Source organism: Pyrus communis, chromosome 3, assembly GCF_041283825.1.
Source record: "Pyrus communis isolate YQ-2024b chromosome 3, ASM4128382v1, whole genome shotgun sequence".
In the NCBI taxonomy this organism is placed as follows: domain Eukaryota; kingdom Viridiplantae; phylum Streptophyta; class Magnoliopsida; order Rosales; family Rosaceae; genus Pyrus; species Pyrus communis.
Window position 1 is genome coordinate 30,287,002 of NC_142567.1, and position 19,205 is coordinate 30,306,206.

Consider the following 19,205-nt stretch of genomic DNA (forward strand, 5'->3'; position numbering starts at 1 on the left):
TTTTACTTGTTAGCATAAACTACACATTTAAGTCGATTCTCATATTCAAACCCAAAGTTGTGCGTCACTTGGCTCAAACTCAAATATGAGAATCAGTTCTCAAGTCTAGTGCACCTTGAAAATGTTTTGCCTTCTATTTTCAGTTTTTTTATAGTGCTATTCACATATCCACTTTTTTTATCTCACACCTTGTTAATTTTTTGTCCTAAAATAATTATATATATGGCACTACTATTTTAGTTCCTCGCACATTTAATCCTTAATCAATGTGGCCATAAGGACTGGACTATCTTCTCCAACTATGGCAGTACTGTTCTCAAAATCAATCTCATCGTCTTGAAGCATAATATTCACAAGTAGAAATAATCGAGAAAGGCATCAACTCCGACATATTTAGAATGGTTTGTTTCAACTGATTCAACATGAAATCCATGGCGGAGAGAGAGAGAGAGAGAGAGAGAGAGAGAGAAAAGAAAGGCCTCAGAGATCTTGGTGGATAAGATTCATCAGATGGGAAGGATCACTTCCCATCAAGAGTAGCAAATATATCTGCATCACCGGCCTCCCCCACGAAATTCTTCCTAATAATTCTATAATAAAATCTAAAAAAAAAAAGAAAAAGAGGAAATGGAGGGGAATGAATGAATGATGTAGTCAGAAGTAGCTGGTTTAATATCATACAAACACGAATGCATGTTATCATTGGGAATCCGTCCGATTTTTTTCATCATTCCACATCCATCAATCAAGACTCCCTCCTAATCCTATCTTATCCTATCCAGCTCCAACACACAAACAATTCATTAGCAGAAATACAAAAAAAAATAAAAAATTTTCATATTAAAGAAAAATAAAAGCCAGAGAGAAATAATAAATAAATAAATAAATGTATCAACCTTGTCACCAAAATATCCTATGAAGAAACAAGGAAAATCGGAGCTAAAGGTTGAATACACACATGAATCATGAATGTAACGGGTTCACTGTAGCCTAAGGATAGATTCCTTGATCCACTCACATGGAATCAAACAATTGCAATTTTAGGCCGAATAATTATAAAGAATACACGAAATTGGACAGACAAACAGACAGATTCATACAAACATAGACAAACAGACAGAGTCATACAAACATACATGCGGAAGATATTGACGAACGACGACGCAGTAGAAAGAATTGAGGAGGAGGAAGAAGACGCCTCCAGCCTCCAGCCTCCAGCCTACGGTCCGGTCTGCGAATTGAGAGAGAACGAATTATTGGTAGCTTTCGTGCTCCTTTTATAGGGTTTGTTACCGCTAAAACCCTAGACGACGCCAACACGAGAGGCGAGGCGGTGCTCAATTCCTTCCCACTTCAATCTAAAGCCCAATGGACAACTCATCCCAGCCCACCCCATATTGGATTGACCTGCGATGTTATTGCCTGTATACTATTTATTTATTTATTTACTATTATTAAGGGAAGAATTCAAAACTACTATAATTAATAATATAAGAGGGAAGGATATTGGACCACGTGACAGTTCTCTGTATGGTATGATTTTCTTACTAGGAGAGCAAAAGCTCTGCAGCTATATTGTCCGAGCTCATTTCAATCGGAGGTCATTTCGGCTTGTAAAATAACACAAGCCGAGCTTGAGTTTATATTTGACTCGTAAAGCTTGATTTTTTTAGTTTATATTTGACTCGTAATGTTCATTTACAAGTAGTTTGCTTGGAATGGAATAAATTTTGATCAAGTCCTCACCCTATTTCAAAGTCCCATGGAACTTTAATCTCAATTCGTAACACGCATTCTTAATAAATTTAGTCCAAGTTCCATACAACTTCAAACTCTCTCATCTTAAAGCCACTGAGACACAAACCCAAACCCAGCATTATACTCGTTGTAGCTTAACTCGTAAAAGAAACAAGTCAAGCAAATAATCGCAACTTTTTATCTTTTATTAATGTAGTTGCATAGGAGATAGAAGTCACCAATCTGCAAGATTGTAAATCCGCAACACTAAATCAAATGCGTATTTCACCATACTTGAAAGCGCACAACAGCAGTTCACTTCAACAACAAAACAAGGAAGCAAAGAAGAAAATAGATGACATTACATGACAAAACATTTTAACCAGCCCACTTATGACATCATCCTAAAATAATATTACATCATTTATCATATACATACTATTAATAACTCTTACATTTTCAGTACAGCTACTATAACACTGGTTTGCCCATCTCTCTCTATGGCCTCCATTTCTCATTCAAGAATCCCCCTTCAATGTTTTCCAACACCTACAAACTAAAGCCATTACTCCTAAACTGACACTCTTCTTCACCCTACCAACAACTGTCAAAATTTCCACTCACAATACGACAAAACGTGCAAACAAGACAAGTTCATTCATCGAGTGACCACTTTCTGTTTATACCCCAAAGCCGGAGTTAGCCGGAGTTAGACCACCAGCTTCTTCAATTTGTTTCACAAATGTTCTCAGACAACCATTGATAATACGGGGTGCTAATCCATCACAGAACCATTTAGCAAGATCGACGGCCTTCACAAATGCCATATTCAATCAAGCCAAGCAACTATGGCAAACCAAATACACTTATAAGTTATGAAAGTAACCAACATCATACCTCGTTAATGACAATTGGGTGTCTTGTTTCCAGCACTGTTATTTCTGACATTGCCAAGTGGAGGATGCAAAGCTCCAATATTCTCCCTGCTGGCTCATCCTGAAGATTACGGATGAGTATGGTGTTAAATATTTGTGCGTAGTAGACAAATGGGAAGTGAAGTATGAATAACACTGTAATATTATCCTTTCTCACCCAAGAAAAAAACAATGAACTGGATTTGATACCTCGTTTAAGAGATGACCAATTTATGAAACAGCAATCATTGGTGTAATGCTACCCAAGTACTAAACATGTGCCATGAAAACATACATAGACTGAATTAAGAAAAACGCCCAGAACGCCCTAAGGCACGCCTCAGCCACCTAGGCGCGCCTCAGGGCATGTTTTTAAAAACATTGACATGGACTGAATTAAGAAACCCCCGATCTCCAAAAAAGCATGTGATATATTCCCAACTTATCTGGAATTATGTATAAGTTCATTTAAACCTACGTGGAAACAAGATGCGACTCCAGGTAACTAAAGTCTTTAACGGATATCTGCCAGCTATCACCCTCCATATCTTTGCCTGACCTCGGAAAGCCGAATAGACAATAAGCAAATCCTAATTAAGAAAAACGGGTTTACAAATGGATAGTAGATTTATCAGCCCAAGAGCAGACAATACAATTCACGTGATTGAGCAAAATAGATATATCAACTCTCAAACCTTCGTACAAGCACACACAAAATACGGGTTTACAAAGTGCATCAGACGCACCCCACAACCCGGTAGCACCATGACCATCACCCATCATGTGAAACACAAATGGATAGTACTACTTTAACTGGGATGGACAATCATAATGCATCAACCTCCTTGTTTGTCTTCATTTCAAAGAACAGAAATCCTGCTTCATTTTAGCTGCATAAAGATACTAATTGTCCTCTTCAAAGAGGGGGGAAACCAACTATTCACCAATGCCGATGTTGCGTTTATGCATGCAAAGACAATACAGAATGTTTATATAGAGTAGCAGCCAGCTATGCTGGTATCACCTTTAAGGCTTTAAGTCAACAACTATTATGCTTTCTGAACACACTCTGAGCCAATTTAGAACAAGTGTACACTTTAATTATGGAAGCGACCCCCTTGCAAGCGGGCCAAAAGAAAAAAAAAAAAAAAACAGGACACAAAAAAGTAAAAGCGTTTAAAACCTGGACGGTCAATACACAAGCTGAATATCAATCCCTAAACCCAAAACCATACCTGATGTATTACAAGAAGCACAAACAAGTAATACACTTCAGGATCTACAAAACTCAACAAAGATAATGTGCAGACAAACTGTATTAAGCTTATTGGTGCATCCAACCTTCCAATTTGGAGGGGCAACGTTGTCAATAACAAGCACATGACTGTCCCATTTATCCATGACTGCAACCAAAAGTTTCCTTGTAAATCTGTAACAAAAAGAAAGACATAATTAGATGATCAAAATAGTAGATGGTTTACCGCAAAATGAGTTTGCTGTATACCAATTTTGGAGGAGCTGCAAGAACTTCTGCTTCTGAAAAGAGAAAATGTGCAGACTTTATTACTCTGGAAATAGGAGTTGCATATAAAGTGGCAAACAGAGCAAAAGTTAAAAGCACCATCAACTAAACCTTGATGAAGCAATGAATAACCGGACATGTAAATTACAAAAAAGGTCATCAGTGCATTGAAGTTGCACAATGATTTATTAGAGGGGTGTTGGAGCTCATGAGAACCAACAACTGTGCCCTGTTAAGTTATAGAATCAGTCATCATAAGTTCTTGGACAATGCATATAGCTCAGGAAAATAACCCTCCATATGAAGGAAGATAGGAGAAAAACCGTGTGAGTCAAACAATTAACTTGGTTGCATATAAACAGCATTAGTAAAGAAAGCACGACGGTGATATTTAACACGTCCAAAAACTTAAAAATGGAAAGGCATGTTAAGTGTGAATTGTCACATGTATACCAATTGCAGATTCCTTTTCATCATTGCGCAGGAGCTCATCTGCTTCCTCGACGGTTTCAACAGTGACAGGGGGTCCTCCGAAGCTCATGGGATTATATCCAAGTAATGATGCCCTGTCAAATTCATACCCGGCTTCTGGGAATATAAAATGTGTGATGAGTAATTCAGAATCCAAGCATAATGAATGCTGCATAAACATACATTAAGACCATACAAGAGGATAGGTACCTCGACGGACATTCATTCGCTTTTCAAATAAGCGTACTGGGTCAGAGCCCTCTAAACAAGAAGCATAAACAATCAACCTGCGTTCAAATCCTGCCAAAACAAACTTGGTTAAGGCTGGAAACAGGGCCGTCTCTGACATTTTGGGAGCTCTGTGCTAATTTAATAAAAAGGCCCTCCTTATTTAAAAAAAAAAAAATTTGGACAATATATTCATACAAAGCTCAACAACCAATATTCAAAATTAATTGAAATTAGCATCTCACTCTTATTATTTTTAAACCAACAACAACCCAACTTTTATTATTTTTGTTTAAAAAAAACATAAATGAAGTAATAAATTTTGACATATTGAGTGAAAAAAATTATAGACAATATGTCAAATTGCCAAGTCAGCCATCAAATTGAAATTTGATATTTTGAATTTGACGTCTCCATGGAGATGTTCTAATCTCCAACATAAAATCATGATTTAGGGTTCATCTATGACAAAATAGAGCATAACTGAAAAAGAGATATGAAAATACGTTTGTATTGGTGGGAGAAAGTAATACACAAGTTTTTATTGCTAGAGAAAAGTAGAAAATTAATATATTAAATAGAAGCTTTACTTAATCAATTGTAATAAAGATTAAATCATATGATGATGATTTTTCTTTTCAGTTTAAAACTTTTTTATTAGAAATTTATACATATGTAATATATAGGAGGGTAAATTTTTTTGGGGCCTCTAAAAAGTTCGGGACTCTGTGCCATTGCACCTTTTGCACACCTCCAATGCCCTCTCTGGTTGGAAATGAAGGGTCTGTTTGGTACTCTATTTGAATTCAACTTTTTTAAACTCAAAAACAATTTTCAAGTTTTAAGCTTTAAGCTTTAAAAACTTGTTTGGTAAGACTGTTTTCAAAAAGTGAACTCAAGACTAACTTAAAAATATAGTTCATTCTCTAAAAACGTAAAAAATGAGTTTTTAGAGTTTTTAAACTTAAACTCACTCATTTATTTTCTCTCTCTCATTCCCTCTCCAAATCTATCTCTCTCTTTTCTTCTTCTCTCCTTTTTTTTTTTAAAAAAAAAAATTTCTTTTTACCTTTTTCGTCTCTCCTCCAATACGCTTTCTTCATTCTCTTGATTGTTTTTTCTCACTCGTCATCCTCTCTATCTCGTCTGATTCTCTTTTCTTTCTCTTTCCTTCAATCATCTCTTATTTTCTTCCATCATCTCTCCTCTTTCTCTCTTTCATGCGACATTTTCATTTTAGATCTCTTTATCTAATTTAAGTTGTAAGATTTAAAATTTTTTAAATCGCAAACTAATAAAGCTTTTGAGTTTAAAAAAAAAATTGTTTTCAAGAAATGTTTTGAAAAATGATAAAAATTTTCAAATAAGATATCAAACAGGCCGAAACAATTCCCAAAATAACTACTTTTTGTTTTATTATCATTCATTTACCTTGACTATTTCTCCAAGAAACAAACATGGGTTTAGTTTAGTTTGAAGTAATTAAAGAAGATAAATAAGTAATTAAAAAGATAGGATAAGACGGAGAGACTTACAGAGCGAGCTCTCTGGCGGCTCTGGGGCTGCAAAATCTGCCACTTTTATCAATCTTGGGCAACATGTCTGCTGAGCCATTGCTGGGCTTTTCAAGAGCTTCGTCAAGAGGGAAGGACGAAGTGCAGAGAGCGGTTTGAGGGTAGGAGAAAGATAGGATGTTGTGGGCGAGGAAGGTTCTAGGGATTAAACCCAGAAGGTGGGACTTTTCGAAGAGCAAGGAAGAAGAGGAGAAGAAAGAGAAATGGGGTTTTAAACATGGGATTTGGATCCTGCCGGATCCTCACCTTGGGGATCCTAGGATCAACGCACATGGATGGTTGATAAAAAATGGTGCGTTCATAATTTTTTTCTTTTTTATATTTTTCACATAAAATGAAGTTTTTCACTTTTAAAAATATAAAAAGCATTTAATTAGGGTTGCACGATTTTTTATCAACGGTTCGTGTGTGTTGATCCCTAGGATTCCCAGGGAGGGATCCGACAAGGATCCAAATCCTTAAATGTGGAGAAGAAGAGGAGCAGTTGAGACCGAGAAGCGAGCTTCCCTCCATTGTTGGGCTTCTGGGAGATTTTAGGGAACGTGACTGCCTCTCCTTGTATGCCTATAATTACAGGAGTAATGCTATTTATATCATGTTTTTATACCACATTTCTATACTATCTTCAGTGATATCTAATGTACACTGCCACATTATTTGAAAATTTTGCAAAATCCAAGCAAATTAACATCATTTGAAAAATTTACAAAACCCAAGCAAAGGAAGGAGAAAGACTCCTCGTATACCACAATCATCGTTTAATTAACTAGTTTTTCTTAATTATTAGTTTATTAAATAATGAACTAAATTTAAAAATCTAATTAATTTAAATGATATGGTTGTTCACATCAAATGTCACCTAAGATGGTATGAAAATGTGACATAAAAACATGATATGAATAACATTACTCACAATAAAGTATCTCCCCTTGCCCTTTTTGGGGGTTTTAGGGAGAACTTCTTACCGTTTGACAAAACAAAAAGAGAGGACTTTATTGTATTTACCAACAAACCAAATAAAACTGAGTCAAGGACTCAAGAGACCGAAGTTATAGATAAAATTTGTAAATTGTAAAATTTGTAATTGTGTCAACACGTTTATCAATGCTTAAGTAATAATTCAAGTGTTTTTTTATTAACAACCCACATGTTGTTGAATACACCCAACATAAAAATGTAATATTAAACAACTTGTAACTCTAATATAAAATGACTATTCGAGCCCTTATAGCTAATCTTACTCTCCATTGTAGAACAAAACCCTAAAAACATAAACACATCGATGAAAAAATATTTTTTGATGAACGGAACAAAAAATCTAGTTTTGCTCCTCGTTCATTCATTGGTTTTTACATTCAAGAAATTAATCAAATAATGGAATATAAAATTGACTTTTGCAAAGCCCTGCTCTAATTGGAATCCAAGAAATAGGAAGAAAACGGGAAAATGTTGTAAAATTTTAAGATGTAATTAAATGTAATATTCTTATGGCTGTTTGATGATGAAGAAATTCAAAGTTTTTTGGTTGGTTGGAACTGACAAGACCATATAAGAACAGTTCCTACCATTTGTCCATCAGGCTTATTAGAATCCAACGTGATTGTTCAAAAAAATTTGACGGATGTTTATAAATCAAACGGCAAGATGGATATTTTATACAACAATTTAATTTATTTTTCTTGTCTTTAAAATGTTGATTATTCTATTGTTTGAAAGAGATGAAGAGTTTGATGTATGGTTAATTAGTTGATGATTGTGGGGTTTATGAGATGTGTGAGGTGTGAGGGTAGTATTGAGAAATATGTGGGGTGTGTTAAGAAAATTTTTAATTTAAAAAGTAAATGTGAGGTGTGTTAAATACGTGTGGTGTTAATAAAACATCTCATAATTCAATCATCAACTTTATATCATTTAGTTTACACAATTTTTTTATTTTACAAATTTTATTTAATTATTATAGAAAACACTTAACCATGGGCTCGTTTGGATGTGCTTTTAAAAACTGCAAGCATTTTTAGAGAAAATATTTTATTGGTTCTAAAAGCACTTTAATCCTTTTCCAGCTAATAGTCTAGACTCTGCTCCCAACTCTCTGCTAGATCAACATTCAACAACAACATACCCACATATTGAAGAAGATGAAGGTGAAGGTGAAAGTGAAGCCGAGCTTCATTGCGGCGGCGCTGTGCGTTCTGTGTGTCCTCTCCCTCTCCCTCGAATCAATATCAATATCAATTGTTGGATCAGCATCTTCTTCCCCCACGACGAATCAATTTCTCGGAATCTCCCCCCAAGGTCATCCAACTCCTTCACAATCTCTTTCTCCGCAGATCTTATTATTATTATTATTATTATTTCATATATATATATATATATATATATAAACAACAAATTCTAAAAGTCTGAGTTTGGGCATTGGAATTCCCAGATGAGAAATACTACAAATCTTCGGAGGTGATAAAATGCAAAGATGGAACCAAGAAATTCAGCAGAGCTCAGCTCAATGACGACTTCTGCGATTGCCCTGACGGCACCGACGAGCCTGGTACTAGTCATTCCTTCCTCTTTCCCTTTCTCTTATTTTCCCTGAATAAAGAAATTGAAATGGGACTCTCTCTACTTTCTTTGAACTTGTTGCTAGAATTTGGCATTTCGATGCTGGTTGAACTTGTATTTGATTTATGTGATACGTTTTTGTTCACAAAAATGCATATATTTGGTGGGTGGGTTGCAGGTACATCTGCATGCCCAGCTGGAAAATTTTATTGTCGGAATGTGGGACACGCTCCTCTCCTCATATTTTCGTCTAGAGTGAATGATGGACTTTGCGGTAAGTATTTGTGCCAATACAAATAGCCTCACAAGTTAAATGTTATGAGCACCATCACAGACATGCTGCATTTTTGTGTTTCATTTTTTTGCAAGAAGCGTCCCCAACGGGAAAGAGAGGATTGGAAAAATGCCTCATTATGTTGATATATTAAATCTTAAGAAAACCAGTTCTCCATTCCTTTGCATACAAATCATAAAATTGTTTTACCCGGCCAATTTATTTAATCTCTTATGCATTGTTACCTGTCTGCAGACTGCTGTGATGGGAGTGATGAGTATGATGGTCAAGTAAAGTGCCCAAATACATGTTGGGAGGCTGGGAAAGCAGCTAGAGATAAGCTCAAAAAGAAGATTGCTACTTACCAAGAGGGGGTCGTCATACGAAAGCAGGAAGTTGAACAAGCCAAAATAGCTATGGCCAAAGATGAGGCGCAACTATCAAAGTTGCAAAGTGAGGAGAAAGTACTGAAAAAGCTTGTTGACCAGCTAAAAGGTATACTTCTGTTATGTCATGTCTTCTTCTAACAACGTTATTCTTATTTCTTCTTCTTCTAAGACAATATATTTTCTGTTGAGGGAATTTAAGAATTTCGTCAAATTATTAAAAAGAAAAGTTGTTTCACTTTTGAATATGGACTCTCTATGCATTTTCTAGGCATGTTGACTGTTGTGGTGATGCTGATGTTAATAAACGTGAATAACTTAACATCTCTCCTATTATCCGGAAATACAATGGTTAAATGTCATAACAGTTTTTGTTTTCTCCTCACCTGTTGTGTAGAACAAAAAGAACAAATAGAGAAGGCAGAAGAGAAGGAACGGTTACAGAAAGAAAAAGAAGAGCAGGAGAGAAAAGAAGCCGAAGAGAAAGCTAACCCAGGGAAAACCAAAACTGAAGAGGAAGCTAAGCAGCACAGTAGTGAGGACGTGGAAAACTCTGATGGTGAAGACAGACGTACAGAAAGTACATATGAAGAAAAAATTGGGATTTTGGAGGGTTCTCACTCATCTCAGGTTAGGTTAATTGCTTGCATGGCTGTTTTGTTCCCTTCTTATAGTGCTACTTGGAGAATTTTACAAATAAATATGTAGGCTATAGCTATCTTAAACTAAAGCTACATATTCTTCCTTCATCCCCATTAAAAATGGATTTCTGCTGCTTGAATTCATTTAACTGAAAGTATGCATGTACATGTACATAAATTATGACATTAGAATATAAGTTCTGTTACTTAAATATAGTCTTTGACCATAATCACTGCTCACTGGCAGTGGAAATAGTTTATTTTCTTTTAGTTCTCACATTGACAGTGTTGTCATAGGATACAGCAGAGAACCATGATGACTTATCTGCTAAGGATGATCATAGTGATACTCCTGAACATAAAGGATTGTTGGTTGAGAGTGTAGAACAGGTAAACCAAGACTTTGAACTAATATTCTTTGACAAAGACAAATCTATCCCGTGGAGCTTTCAATTCTTACATTACATGTTAGATTATGATATATTTTTGGGACATTAAAAATTGCTTCTGTCTCAATGTAGCATGCAGAAAAGCAGAAAGAAGAGCCTGTTGCTATATCTGAAACTGACTTTGATTCTGGAAGCAAGGTGCCTCCTGATGAGGTAATAGCTTATGCTGCCCACTCATTGATTTGTCTGCTGAAAGGTATCCTTAACAAAATCGTTTCACCTATTAAGTTCACATAGTGTGGTTATCTGATCTATATGAAATTATGAACACCCCTTCATCTATTAAGTTCTTTAAAAGGAAACGGTCTATCACGGGGACATGTAGGGTAGTCCATCGAGGTTTAGACTGGTGATGGTATGGTACACATTTTGGCAGTTCCAAACTTCTAAGGTGATAAGTGTGCCGTATCAATAGATTCAATACTAAATAATTAGAAACTTCTTTCTTGCATGTGCCACCCAGTGACCTTCTCCTTTTCCCTTAACGTTTGTATGTATAAGAAAAATGAAGTCAAGCAGAAATACTTGCATGACAAGATTGAAGAAGTTGATATTCATCAAAAGAAGATAAATTTTAAAGGAACTTCGAGGATTTTATTTTATGTTTTGCTTGCTGTAGTAGTGTACTAACATGAGAAGCATGTCTGATGTTGTATTTTAGGTTCTTCACTTGTCGAATTAAATCGTACCTAGCCAAAAACTTCCAAGTGTTTCTGATAGTTTCCAGCTGGTACCTTTTATTAGGAGCTAAATGGTTTTTTCTTTTGCTTGATTATGTTTCTGCAGGGCAAGGATGAATCTGAAAAGACTGAGTCATTGTCCAGGGAAGAGTTAGGCCGCCGTGTTGCTTCTCGTTGGACTGGGGAAGATACCTCAGAGGAAGGAGGGGAAGTTGATGTTGAAAAAGATAATAATCACGAAGAAGTTCCAAAGGACACCCATGATGAGGATGATGGCTATGCTTCAGAAACTGATGATGAGTCCCAAAGATACGATGACGAAGATGTAGAGGAGGAGGCAGATAATGTTTTTGGAGAGGAGGATCACGGGGATTCTAGTTCTTACAAATACGAGTCAGACACTGATTCAGACTTTTCAGGTATGCAGCCTCTTGGTGGACTTGTGTTCATCACTTTACAACCCAAGCTGTGAAATTGGATTATTATGCTCCTTATATGTTTTACATAACTTCTTTCAGATGTAACAACCTCAAGCAAACCATCTTGGTGGGAGAAGATACAAAAAACTGTGCGGGACCTTTTACAGGCTGTTAATTTATTCCAAACTCCAGTGAACCAATCAGGTTGTCAGTAAAAATTTTGGATGTTATTATGTGCTTGATTACAGAAAATAAGAATATATGAATGTCTCATCTCTTTGTGCTTATCTGTTCTTCAGAGGCTGCTAGTATACGCAAAGAGTATGATGAATCCAGTGCCAAGTTGTCTAAGATAAGTTCAAGAATATCAAGCTTGACAAAAAAGCTAAAACATGATTTTGGTTAGTGTCTACTGAGCTGCATCTGTATGTATGCTTTTTTATTTTTTTCCTTTAAGATTTTTATGGCATAATTGGCTATCTGCTAGGCATTCATAAACTGAACTCTTATTTGATATTACAGGACCAGATAAGGAGTTCTATTCGTTCTATGATCGTTGTTTTGAAAGCAAGCAGAATAAGTTACGAACTTTGTCTTGCTTTGATAGCTTTCAATGTTTTGGTATCGTAGTTTTGATTATTGAGGAAATTTCATGTTTAATGTATCTGACCTTTGGGAACCCAAAATTCTTTGTTCAGATATGTTTACAAAGTATGCCCATATAAACAAGCTTCCCAGGTGGAGGGACACTCTACAACCCGTTTAGGGTAGGTGTCTACTTTTGCTTCCCATATATTTAATACAAGAAAAAGGATGTGTCATTTTGGTGGACAGAAACTAAGATTAAGTTATGCATCTACCATTTTCTTATCTCTTAGAGTTAGGGCTTAGGGGTTTGCTCAAGTTGTCAGGGGGTTATGGGTTTGAAATTGGAATAGTCTTGCGTTCAGGTTGTCACTAATCATAGAATGAACCAAACATTTGGGGGTCATATGTTTCTTTCTGGGTGTTGAGCAGCTATTTTATTCTTCTTCCAACTAGCTCCTAAGAGATCCTTGCTAGAGGTCAAGCACCACATCTTAGCTGTCCATTATCCACTTTGCAATTAGATTCTTGATTGTCTGCCGTGCCTTCAATTCAGAAGAAGGCTAGTCATTTTGGAAAAAGGTTAGATCATTGGATTTAGAATCCAATTAATTGAACATATTCTGCTGCGTCCTGGTATGTAGCAGCAGCTTGAAATTGATAATGGCGCATGCATTATAGATTCAGTTGTTTTCTGGCAGTCTCTGAGGAAATACTCAAGCATCTGACACTGATGATGTCACCATCACAGTTACCTCTGTGCGAGAGAGCATTTGCATATGTTTCTTTCATTTCAATTTTCTTACATACTACCTTTTTTCTTTTACATAAATCTTTGGAAAAATAGGAGCTGGGACAAATTTGAGGACTCGTATAAAATCATGGTCTTTGCAAATGGTGATAAGTGCTGGAATGGGCCTGATAGAAGTTTGAAGGTAGTTATCATCACGTTTGACGTTTCTATAGATATGATGCTCTGATTTTATCATTTAATGAAACACATTTCTCCTTGATTGTTGCTCTGAGTTGTTGTTCTTTTTTGGAATAGGTTGCATTAGCCACATTTATAATCTCAATAAAAAACTTGAAATGTGATTATTGAATGGTTAAATTCTAATTTGTAAGACAATGGTGGGTTATGGTTTTGCTAGACACCATAAACAACCAGTATTACTACCCATTAATATCTTGACTGCAGATCAGACAAACGTCACATAAGTATTAGTTTCATTTTTATTCTGATATGCAGTCTTACACGTCTTATTTTATCTTCAGGTCAGACTTAAATGTGGTTTGAAAAATGAGGTTGCTGATGTTGATGAACCAAGTCGTTGCGAGTAAGACACACACACACACACACATACATACACACTCTCTCTCTCTCTCTCTCTCTCTCTCTCTCTCTCTCTCAGAGACACAAACAGTGTTTCTCATTTCTCATGGTGTATATGTAGTGGTAGGTATTACCTGGATCTAACTTTTGAGTTTCGTATGACAGGTATGTAGCGTTGTTATCTACACCAGCGCTTTGCTCAGAGGAAAAACTTGAGGTATTGTTCCTTTTTAGAGTTAGGAGTGATGTTTACCGCTGTTCTCTGGCATTTGAAATGTCTAATGAGATTAAAATGTGACAGGAACTGCAACACAAATTAGACGTATTGAACAAAGAAGAGCCGCAAGGCCACGATGAACTTTAAATTGTCGTGACGGATTTACCATGAATGGGTGCTGATGCAACACGTGGCCTTTTACACAAAGAAAGCCTGACTCGGCAACAAGTGATATTGAAATTAATGATCTTCTGATACATTTTTGAAATGAGCTTAGAGTACTACTAACTAGTAGTAATTCCAAATATGATTATATATAAATGCAATTGTGCTGAATTTCTTTATTTTTACGAATCCCTGTGATATTTTAATTAGGGCTGAATAAATATGATAAAAAGTGGATCATAATGTTGACAATAACCTAACATGGCTATTTTTGAAGGTAAGAGCGAGCGAGCGTCGTTTTCTTGTTCGCTAGATGACTCGAGAATTTATAGTCACTCACCCAACTTTGATTTGTATAATCATGCATTACTTGATTTCGTGTTTGCTGAGCCTGAGCAAGTGGTGCTTTTCCTTCCTTGCTATGTGGTGTACCGGTGAGAGGAATTTGGGATAGGAGAGAGAGATGTTGAGTTTTGAGGAGTAGGATTATCTTTTTTTTTTTTTTTTTCTCTGCTTTCCTCTCCTTCTATTTGAATGAGCACGATTAAGTCATGTTAACATCTTATATTAATTTTTTATAGAAGAAGAAAAACAAAATAAAGAATGTAAAAGGAGATGATGAAAGAAGATGGAAAAGAATAGAAAAAAGACGGAAAAGAATCCTTGTTTTTTTGAGATTTGAGAAAGGCGGTTGGTGTTGAAATTTGAGATTCCAAGGCATACAGTACATCCCACGGCGCGCATAACCGGCTTCGCTGCCCACCGGCGCCTGCCCATAGGAAACTAGGAATTAGGACACTGATAGGACATATAGCCCATAGGAGTGACTCTTATTACTAGTTTGGTCTGCTGGTTTCGGCTTATTACTAGTTTGCTCTGCTGGTTTCGGACACAAACCAGAAGTTGAAAAGTGGGTTACTAATTAATAGGGCTTATTTGCGACTTCCAAGTGTCCACACGACGCTAAGTCAGCAGTTAGGAGTCACAATCGAATCAAATGGAGGTGTGCCTGCTGAAATACGCACCGCACGATTGCAAATCACGGGTCAAAGAGACAGAGCCGAGAGCTGGCCTACCTATGCCTGTAAGGGATACTAATCATACTATCACACATCATTTTTTACTTCTCACACACATTTTATTAATTTTTATTTGTTGATCTTTTTTATTTCATCCGATTTAACTGCCGAAAATAAAAAATGCGTGGGAAAAATAAAAAAGGATGTGTGGATATCACATCCCTACCTATAATAATATGCATGAAATAAATTGCTGCATGTTGGTTGGTTGCTTCTCTAGAAATATTTGTAGAAAAATTAGAAAGCTTAAATTCTCTCTAGTTTGTTTTTGTCATCACATACTCGTATTTGTCCTTTCATTTTATTACCTCACTTTCTCCAATTTAGGCAAAAATTCCTTCCAATTAAAATGAACAAAAATAGCTACAAAAATAAATGAAGAAAAATCAACCCAACTCACAAATTTGACTAAATTGACCTAAGATAAATATAAAATGGAATAAGATTCTCAAATAGTAATTAAAAATGAGAGAGAAGGAAGAAAAAGAGGCATTGGCGAACACGTTTGTTTCTCGGGCTTCTTCTTCTTCTATTTCACATCAAACGTATTTTGTACTATTCGCAAATCAAAATCCCCATTTTATTTTTCTATTTTTATGAGAAGTGTTATTAACATTCTAAAAGTTTCATTCTACACTCTTTACAAGTGTATTTTTTTTTCAAATATAGAAAATTTAAAGTGTAAAATGAAATTTTTAGAGTCCCAGTAACAATTCTCACTTTTATTCCCTTATTAATCATCCGCTTTGAGTTTGCAATATGCGTATGTTAATATATATATCATTAAGGCTTCATTTTATTTGCGAGAGTTGAGTCATTCACGTGCGAACACAAGACAAGTACATCGCCGTTGGCATATTTTCCCACAACACTCTTTCAACTCCCCCACCCAATAACAACAACGACAACAACAGAAAAAGCTGAAAGCCGAAAGAAATCGGAGGGAAAAATGGATCAGAGGCCCAAGACCAAGATCGTCTGCACCCTGGGACCCGCGTCGCGGTCCGTTCCCATGGTGGAGAAGCTGCTGAGGGCCGGCATGAACGTCGCCCGCTTCAACTTCTCCCATGGGTCCCACGAGTACCATCAGGAGACCCTCGACAATCTCAGGGCAGCCATGGAATCCACCGGCATCCTTTGCGCCGTCATGCTCGACACCAAGGTCCGTCCCTCCCTCTTCTCTCCTTTCCGATCCCATCTGATCCTAATCTCTCGGATTCACAATCATACAATACAGCATGCATTGCTACTGCTTATTTGCTTCTTCTCTCTGTTTGTATCTTTGTTTTGTTTGCTAGGTTTTTTGTTTGTTTGCTCATTTTTCTGTTTAGGGTTCAGATTTTTTTACATTTACATGTATAGACACACACACACACACATGAAAGCTATTAATTTGTGTATGATTTTTTTCATTTTTGGAAAATTTGCAGACACTGACACATGTATTTCATCTCTCTCTGTCTCTCTGTGTATGTTGTGTGTGTTTATTTGTGTGAAATGAATCCTTCCCTCCCTTAGGTTAGAGGTTAGGACTTAGGACGCACATTTTTGGAAACTGTACCAAGGCCACGTTTGCTGCCTAGGATTGGATTGAACTGGCCACCATTTGTTCCTTCAACCTAGTTTGAATCTAGCTAGTTATCCAATCCAATACAATTCTAGACACCAAACGAGGACCAAGTCTCGAACTAGAATGACATGTTATTTTTCAAGAAGTGGATTAGATTGTGGAAGCTTTGAGGAATTCCTGATTGTTTGTTTGTTTGTTTGTTTCTTAAATTCACCGCCACAGGGTCCAGAGATTCGAACTGGATTTCTCAAGGATGCGAAACCCGTCCAGCTCAAACTGGGCCAAGAGATCACCATTTCCACTGATTATAGCCTCAAGGGTGATGCAAATATGATTTGTATGAGTTACAAAAAGCTGGCTGAGGATGTCAAGCCGGGGAGCATGATTCTATGTGCTGATGGCACCATCTCCTTTATGGTTCTGTCTTGCGATAAGCAAAAGGGTTTGGTTCAATGCCGCTGTGAGAACTCTGCAGTTCTTGGTGAGAGGAAGAACGTTAATCTTCCCGGGGTCATTGTGGATCTCCCAACCTTAACAGAGAAAGACAAAGAAGATATTCTCAAGTGGGGAGTTCCAAATAAGATTGACATGATTGCCCTGTCTTTTGTTCGGAAAGGCTCTGATCTTGTGGAGGTCAGGAAGCTCCTTGGAAAGCATTCTAAGAATATCCTTCTCATGTCAAAGGTAAGGCTCACTTTTTCATGACAAGATAAACTGAGCCATCCTGGAGTATGCTTTTTTTTTTTTTTTTTTTTTTTTAACTGCTTTTGACTATAGAGAGAACCTAGTACAAGTTTATGTTGCCTAGATTAATCAGTGATTGCAAATTTGCAACTGGTACTTACTTCTTCTTGGTGCCTTTCGTTATGCAAAGTATTATGAACCGATTCATTTGAACTCAAAATCATATCTAGCAAAAAGGTTTACTGGCATTGTGGAATTATTTAGATAGTTTTTTAGGAGTTCACTAAAACTATGCGACTGTTAGCAACGTATCTACCCTCTTATATGGATACTATTACGGTTAAATTTCACGTATTTTCTTCCTTTCTATGGTTCTTACTTGAAAATTTGATTGATAGGTTGAGAATCAGGAAGGGGTGGCGAACTTTGATGACATCCTTGCACAATCAGATGCATTCATGGTGGCACGAGGTGATCTTGGTATGGAAATTCCAATTGAAAAGATCTTCCTTGCTCAGAAAGTGATGATCTACAAGTGCAACATCCAAGGAAAACCTGTGGTCACGGCAACACAGATGTTGGAGTCAATGATCAAATCTCCCCGTCCAACTAGGGCTGAAGCTACCGATGTTGCCAATGCCGTTCTAGATGGCACAGATTGTGTGATGCTAAGTGGTGAGACTGCTGCGGGAGCATACCCTGAACTTGCAGTGCTGACCATGGCAAAAATATGCGTAGAAGCAGAGAGCACCCTTCACTATGGAGATGTGTTCAAAAGGATTATGGAACACTCCCCCGTGCCCATGAGCCCACTAGAGAGTCTGGCTTCTTCTGCTGTTAAAACAGCCAACTCGTCCAAAGCAGCTCTTATATTGGTACTGACCAGAGGAGGAAGTACTGCAAAGCTGGTGGCCAAGTACAGACCTGGCATGCCTATACTGTCTGTTGTTGTCCCTGAGATTACGACCGATTCATTTGACTGGTCATGCAGTGATGAAGCTCCAGCAAGGCATAGTTTGATTTTCCGTGGGTTGGTTCCAGTTCTAAGTGCGGGATCTTCAAGGGCCTCTAATGCAGAGACAACTGAAGAAGCGCTGGACTTTGCCCTCCAACATGCCAAGACAAAGGGACTCTGCAAGAACGGAGATGCTGTTGTGGCTCTGCACCGTGATGGAACTGCATCTGTGATCAAGATCTTGACCGTGAAGTGATGATGATGGCAATGGTTTCTTATGTTGTTCTTTTTGGCATTTTCAAAATTAGCCAATGACAATGCTTGTGATTTTGCCTTGCCTTGCCTCGTTTAATATGTGTTTTTGGATGCGAAAACATCTATGTCTACCGCCGTCATCAGTGTTTGTGATGAGCAGGCGTGGATAGCTACATAATTTGCTGATATTGCGATGTTGGACTTAATGCAATACGTTTACGAATAGGACCATTTTGATGAATTGATAGCTTCATGAGTTTTGCATGTTATGTACGTTAAAAATAGATGTTACTTAAATCCACCGCTTAGACTTAATATTACTAATACGACAGAAGAATCCGTAGTATGAATTATGAACATGATCCATCATCCAACATAATAAACAATTCGATCGAGTTCTGAATTCAATTCAGTTCAGTTTAAATGGCATGGCTTGACTTGGCTTCTGCGTATGATTGAAGTAAATATAGACATGGGCTAGGCCAGCCGACCATCCTAGTTTGGAACATGG

At 37.0% G+C, this 19,205-nt stretch overlaps 2 protein-coding genes and 3 non-coding genes across 6 annotated transcripts; 2 read left to right on the top strand and 3 right to left on the bottom strand.

The window, feature by feature from the left end:
• Positions 1-476: 476 nt before the first annotated feature.
• On the bottom strand, positions 477-563 carry LOC137716649 (small nucleolar RNA SNORD24). Its single transcript, XR_011065714.1, has one exon. It is a non-coding gene; the product is annotated as a small nucleolar RNA SNORD24 (small nucleolar RNA).
• An 86-nt stretch (positions 564-649) lies between these two features.
• On the bottom strand, positions 650-737 carry LOC137716655 (small nucleolar RNA R12). The gene has a single exon (XR_011065720.1). It is a non-coding gene; the product is annotated as a small nucleolar RNA R12 (small nucleolar RNA).
• A 1,268-nt stretch (positions 738-2,005) lies between these two features.
• Positions 2,006-6,959, bottom strand: LOC137715542 (uncharacterized). Its single transcript, XR_015960409.1, has 8 exons — positions 6,938-6,959; positions 6,408-6,687; positions 4,855-4,931; positions 4,627-4,761; positions 4,133-4,187; positions 3,993-4,080; positions 2,635-2,733; positions 2,006-2,549 (listed from the first exon to the last, which is right to left on the bottom strand). It is a non-coding gene; the product is annotated as an uncharacterized LOC137715542 (transcript).
• A 1,512-nt stretch (positions 6,960-8,471) lies between these two features.
• LOC137714958 (glucosidase 2 subunit beta) lies at positions 8,472-14,330 on the top strand. 2 transcript variants are annotated; one of them, XM_068454140.2, is made up of 16 exons: positions 8,472-8,741; positions 8,875-8,991; positions 9,181-9,276; positions 9,532-9,771; positions 10,060-10,292; positions 10,601-10,693; positions 10,825-10,905; positions 11,539-11,851; positions 11,951-12,055; positions 12,151-12,252; positions 12,374-12,431; positions 12,550-12,618; positions 13,284-13,371; positions 13,712-13,773; positions 13,935-13,986; positions 14,071-14,330. In XM_068454140.2, the coding sequence occupies exons 1-16, from the start codon at positions 8,585-8,587 to the stop codon at positions 14,131-14,133; spliced, it is 1,929 nt and encodes a 642-aa protein (XP_068310241.2). In that variant the 5' UTR covers positions 8,472-8,584; the 3' UTR covers positions 14,134-14,330. The 2 variants fall into 2 exon arrangements, with proteins under 2 accessions (XP_068310241.2, XP_088548013.1); XM_088691887.1 differs by lacking the exons at positions 13,712-13,773; positions 13,935-13,986; positions 14,071-14,330 and having other exon boundaries at positions 8,492-8,741; positions 12,374-12,430; positions 12,548-12,618; positions 13,284-13,375.
• A 1,665-nt stretch (positions 14,331-15,995) lies between these two features.
• Positions 15,996-18,935, top strand: LOC137714959 (pyruvate kinase, cytosolic isozyme). The gene is made up of 3 exons (XM_068454141.2): positions 15,996-16,392; positions 17,023-17,484; positions 17,883-18,935. Exons 1-3 carry the CDS (start codon positions 16,180-16,182, stop codon positions 18,693-18,695), a joined length of 1,488 nt encoding a protein of 495 aa, XP_068310242.1. The 5' UTR covers positions 15,996-16,179; the 3' UTR covers positions 18,696-18,935.
• The last annotated feature ends 270 nt before the right edge of the window (positions 18,936-19,205 follow it).

Bases quoted from the DNA above. Each gene is read 5' to 3' on its own strand.
- LOC137714958 (XM_068454140.2), top strand. From the start codon at position 8,585: ATGAAGGTGAAGGTGAAAGTGAAGCCGAGCTTCATTGCGGCGGCGCTG. The intron at 12,253-12,373 runs GTTAGTGTCTAC...TTGATATTACAG, and splicing joins AAAGCTAAAACATGATTTTG to GACCAGATAAGGAGTTCTAT. The intron at 13,987-14,070 runs GTATTGTTCCTT...AAAATGTGACAG, and splicing joins GCTCAGAGGAAAAACTTGAG to GAACTGCAACACAAATTAGA.
- LOC137714959 (XM_068454141.2), top strand. From the start codon at position 16,180: ATGGATCAGAGGCCCAAGACCAAGATCGTCTGCACCCTGGGACCCGCG. The intron at 16,393-17,022 runs GTCCGTCCCTCC...TCACCGCCACAG, and splicing joins CCGTCATGCTCGACACCAAG to GGTCCAGAGATTCGAACTGG. The intron at 17,485-17,882 runs GTAAGGCTCACT...TTTGATTGATAG, and splicing joins ATATCCTTCTCATGTCAAAG to GTTGAGAATCAGGAAGGGGT.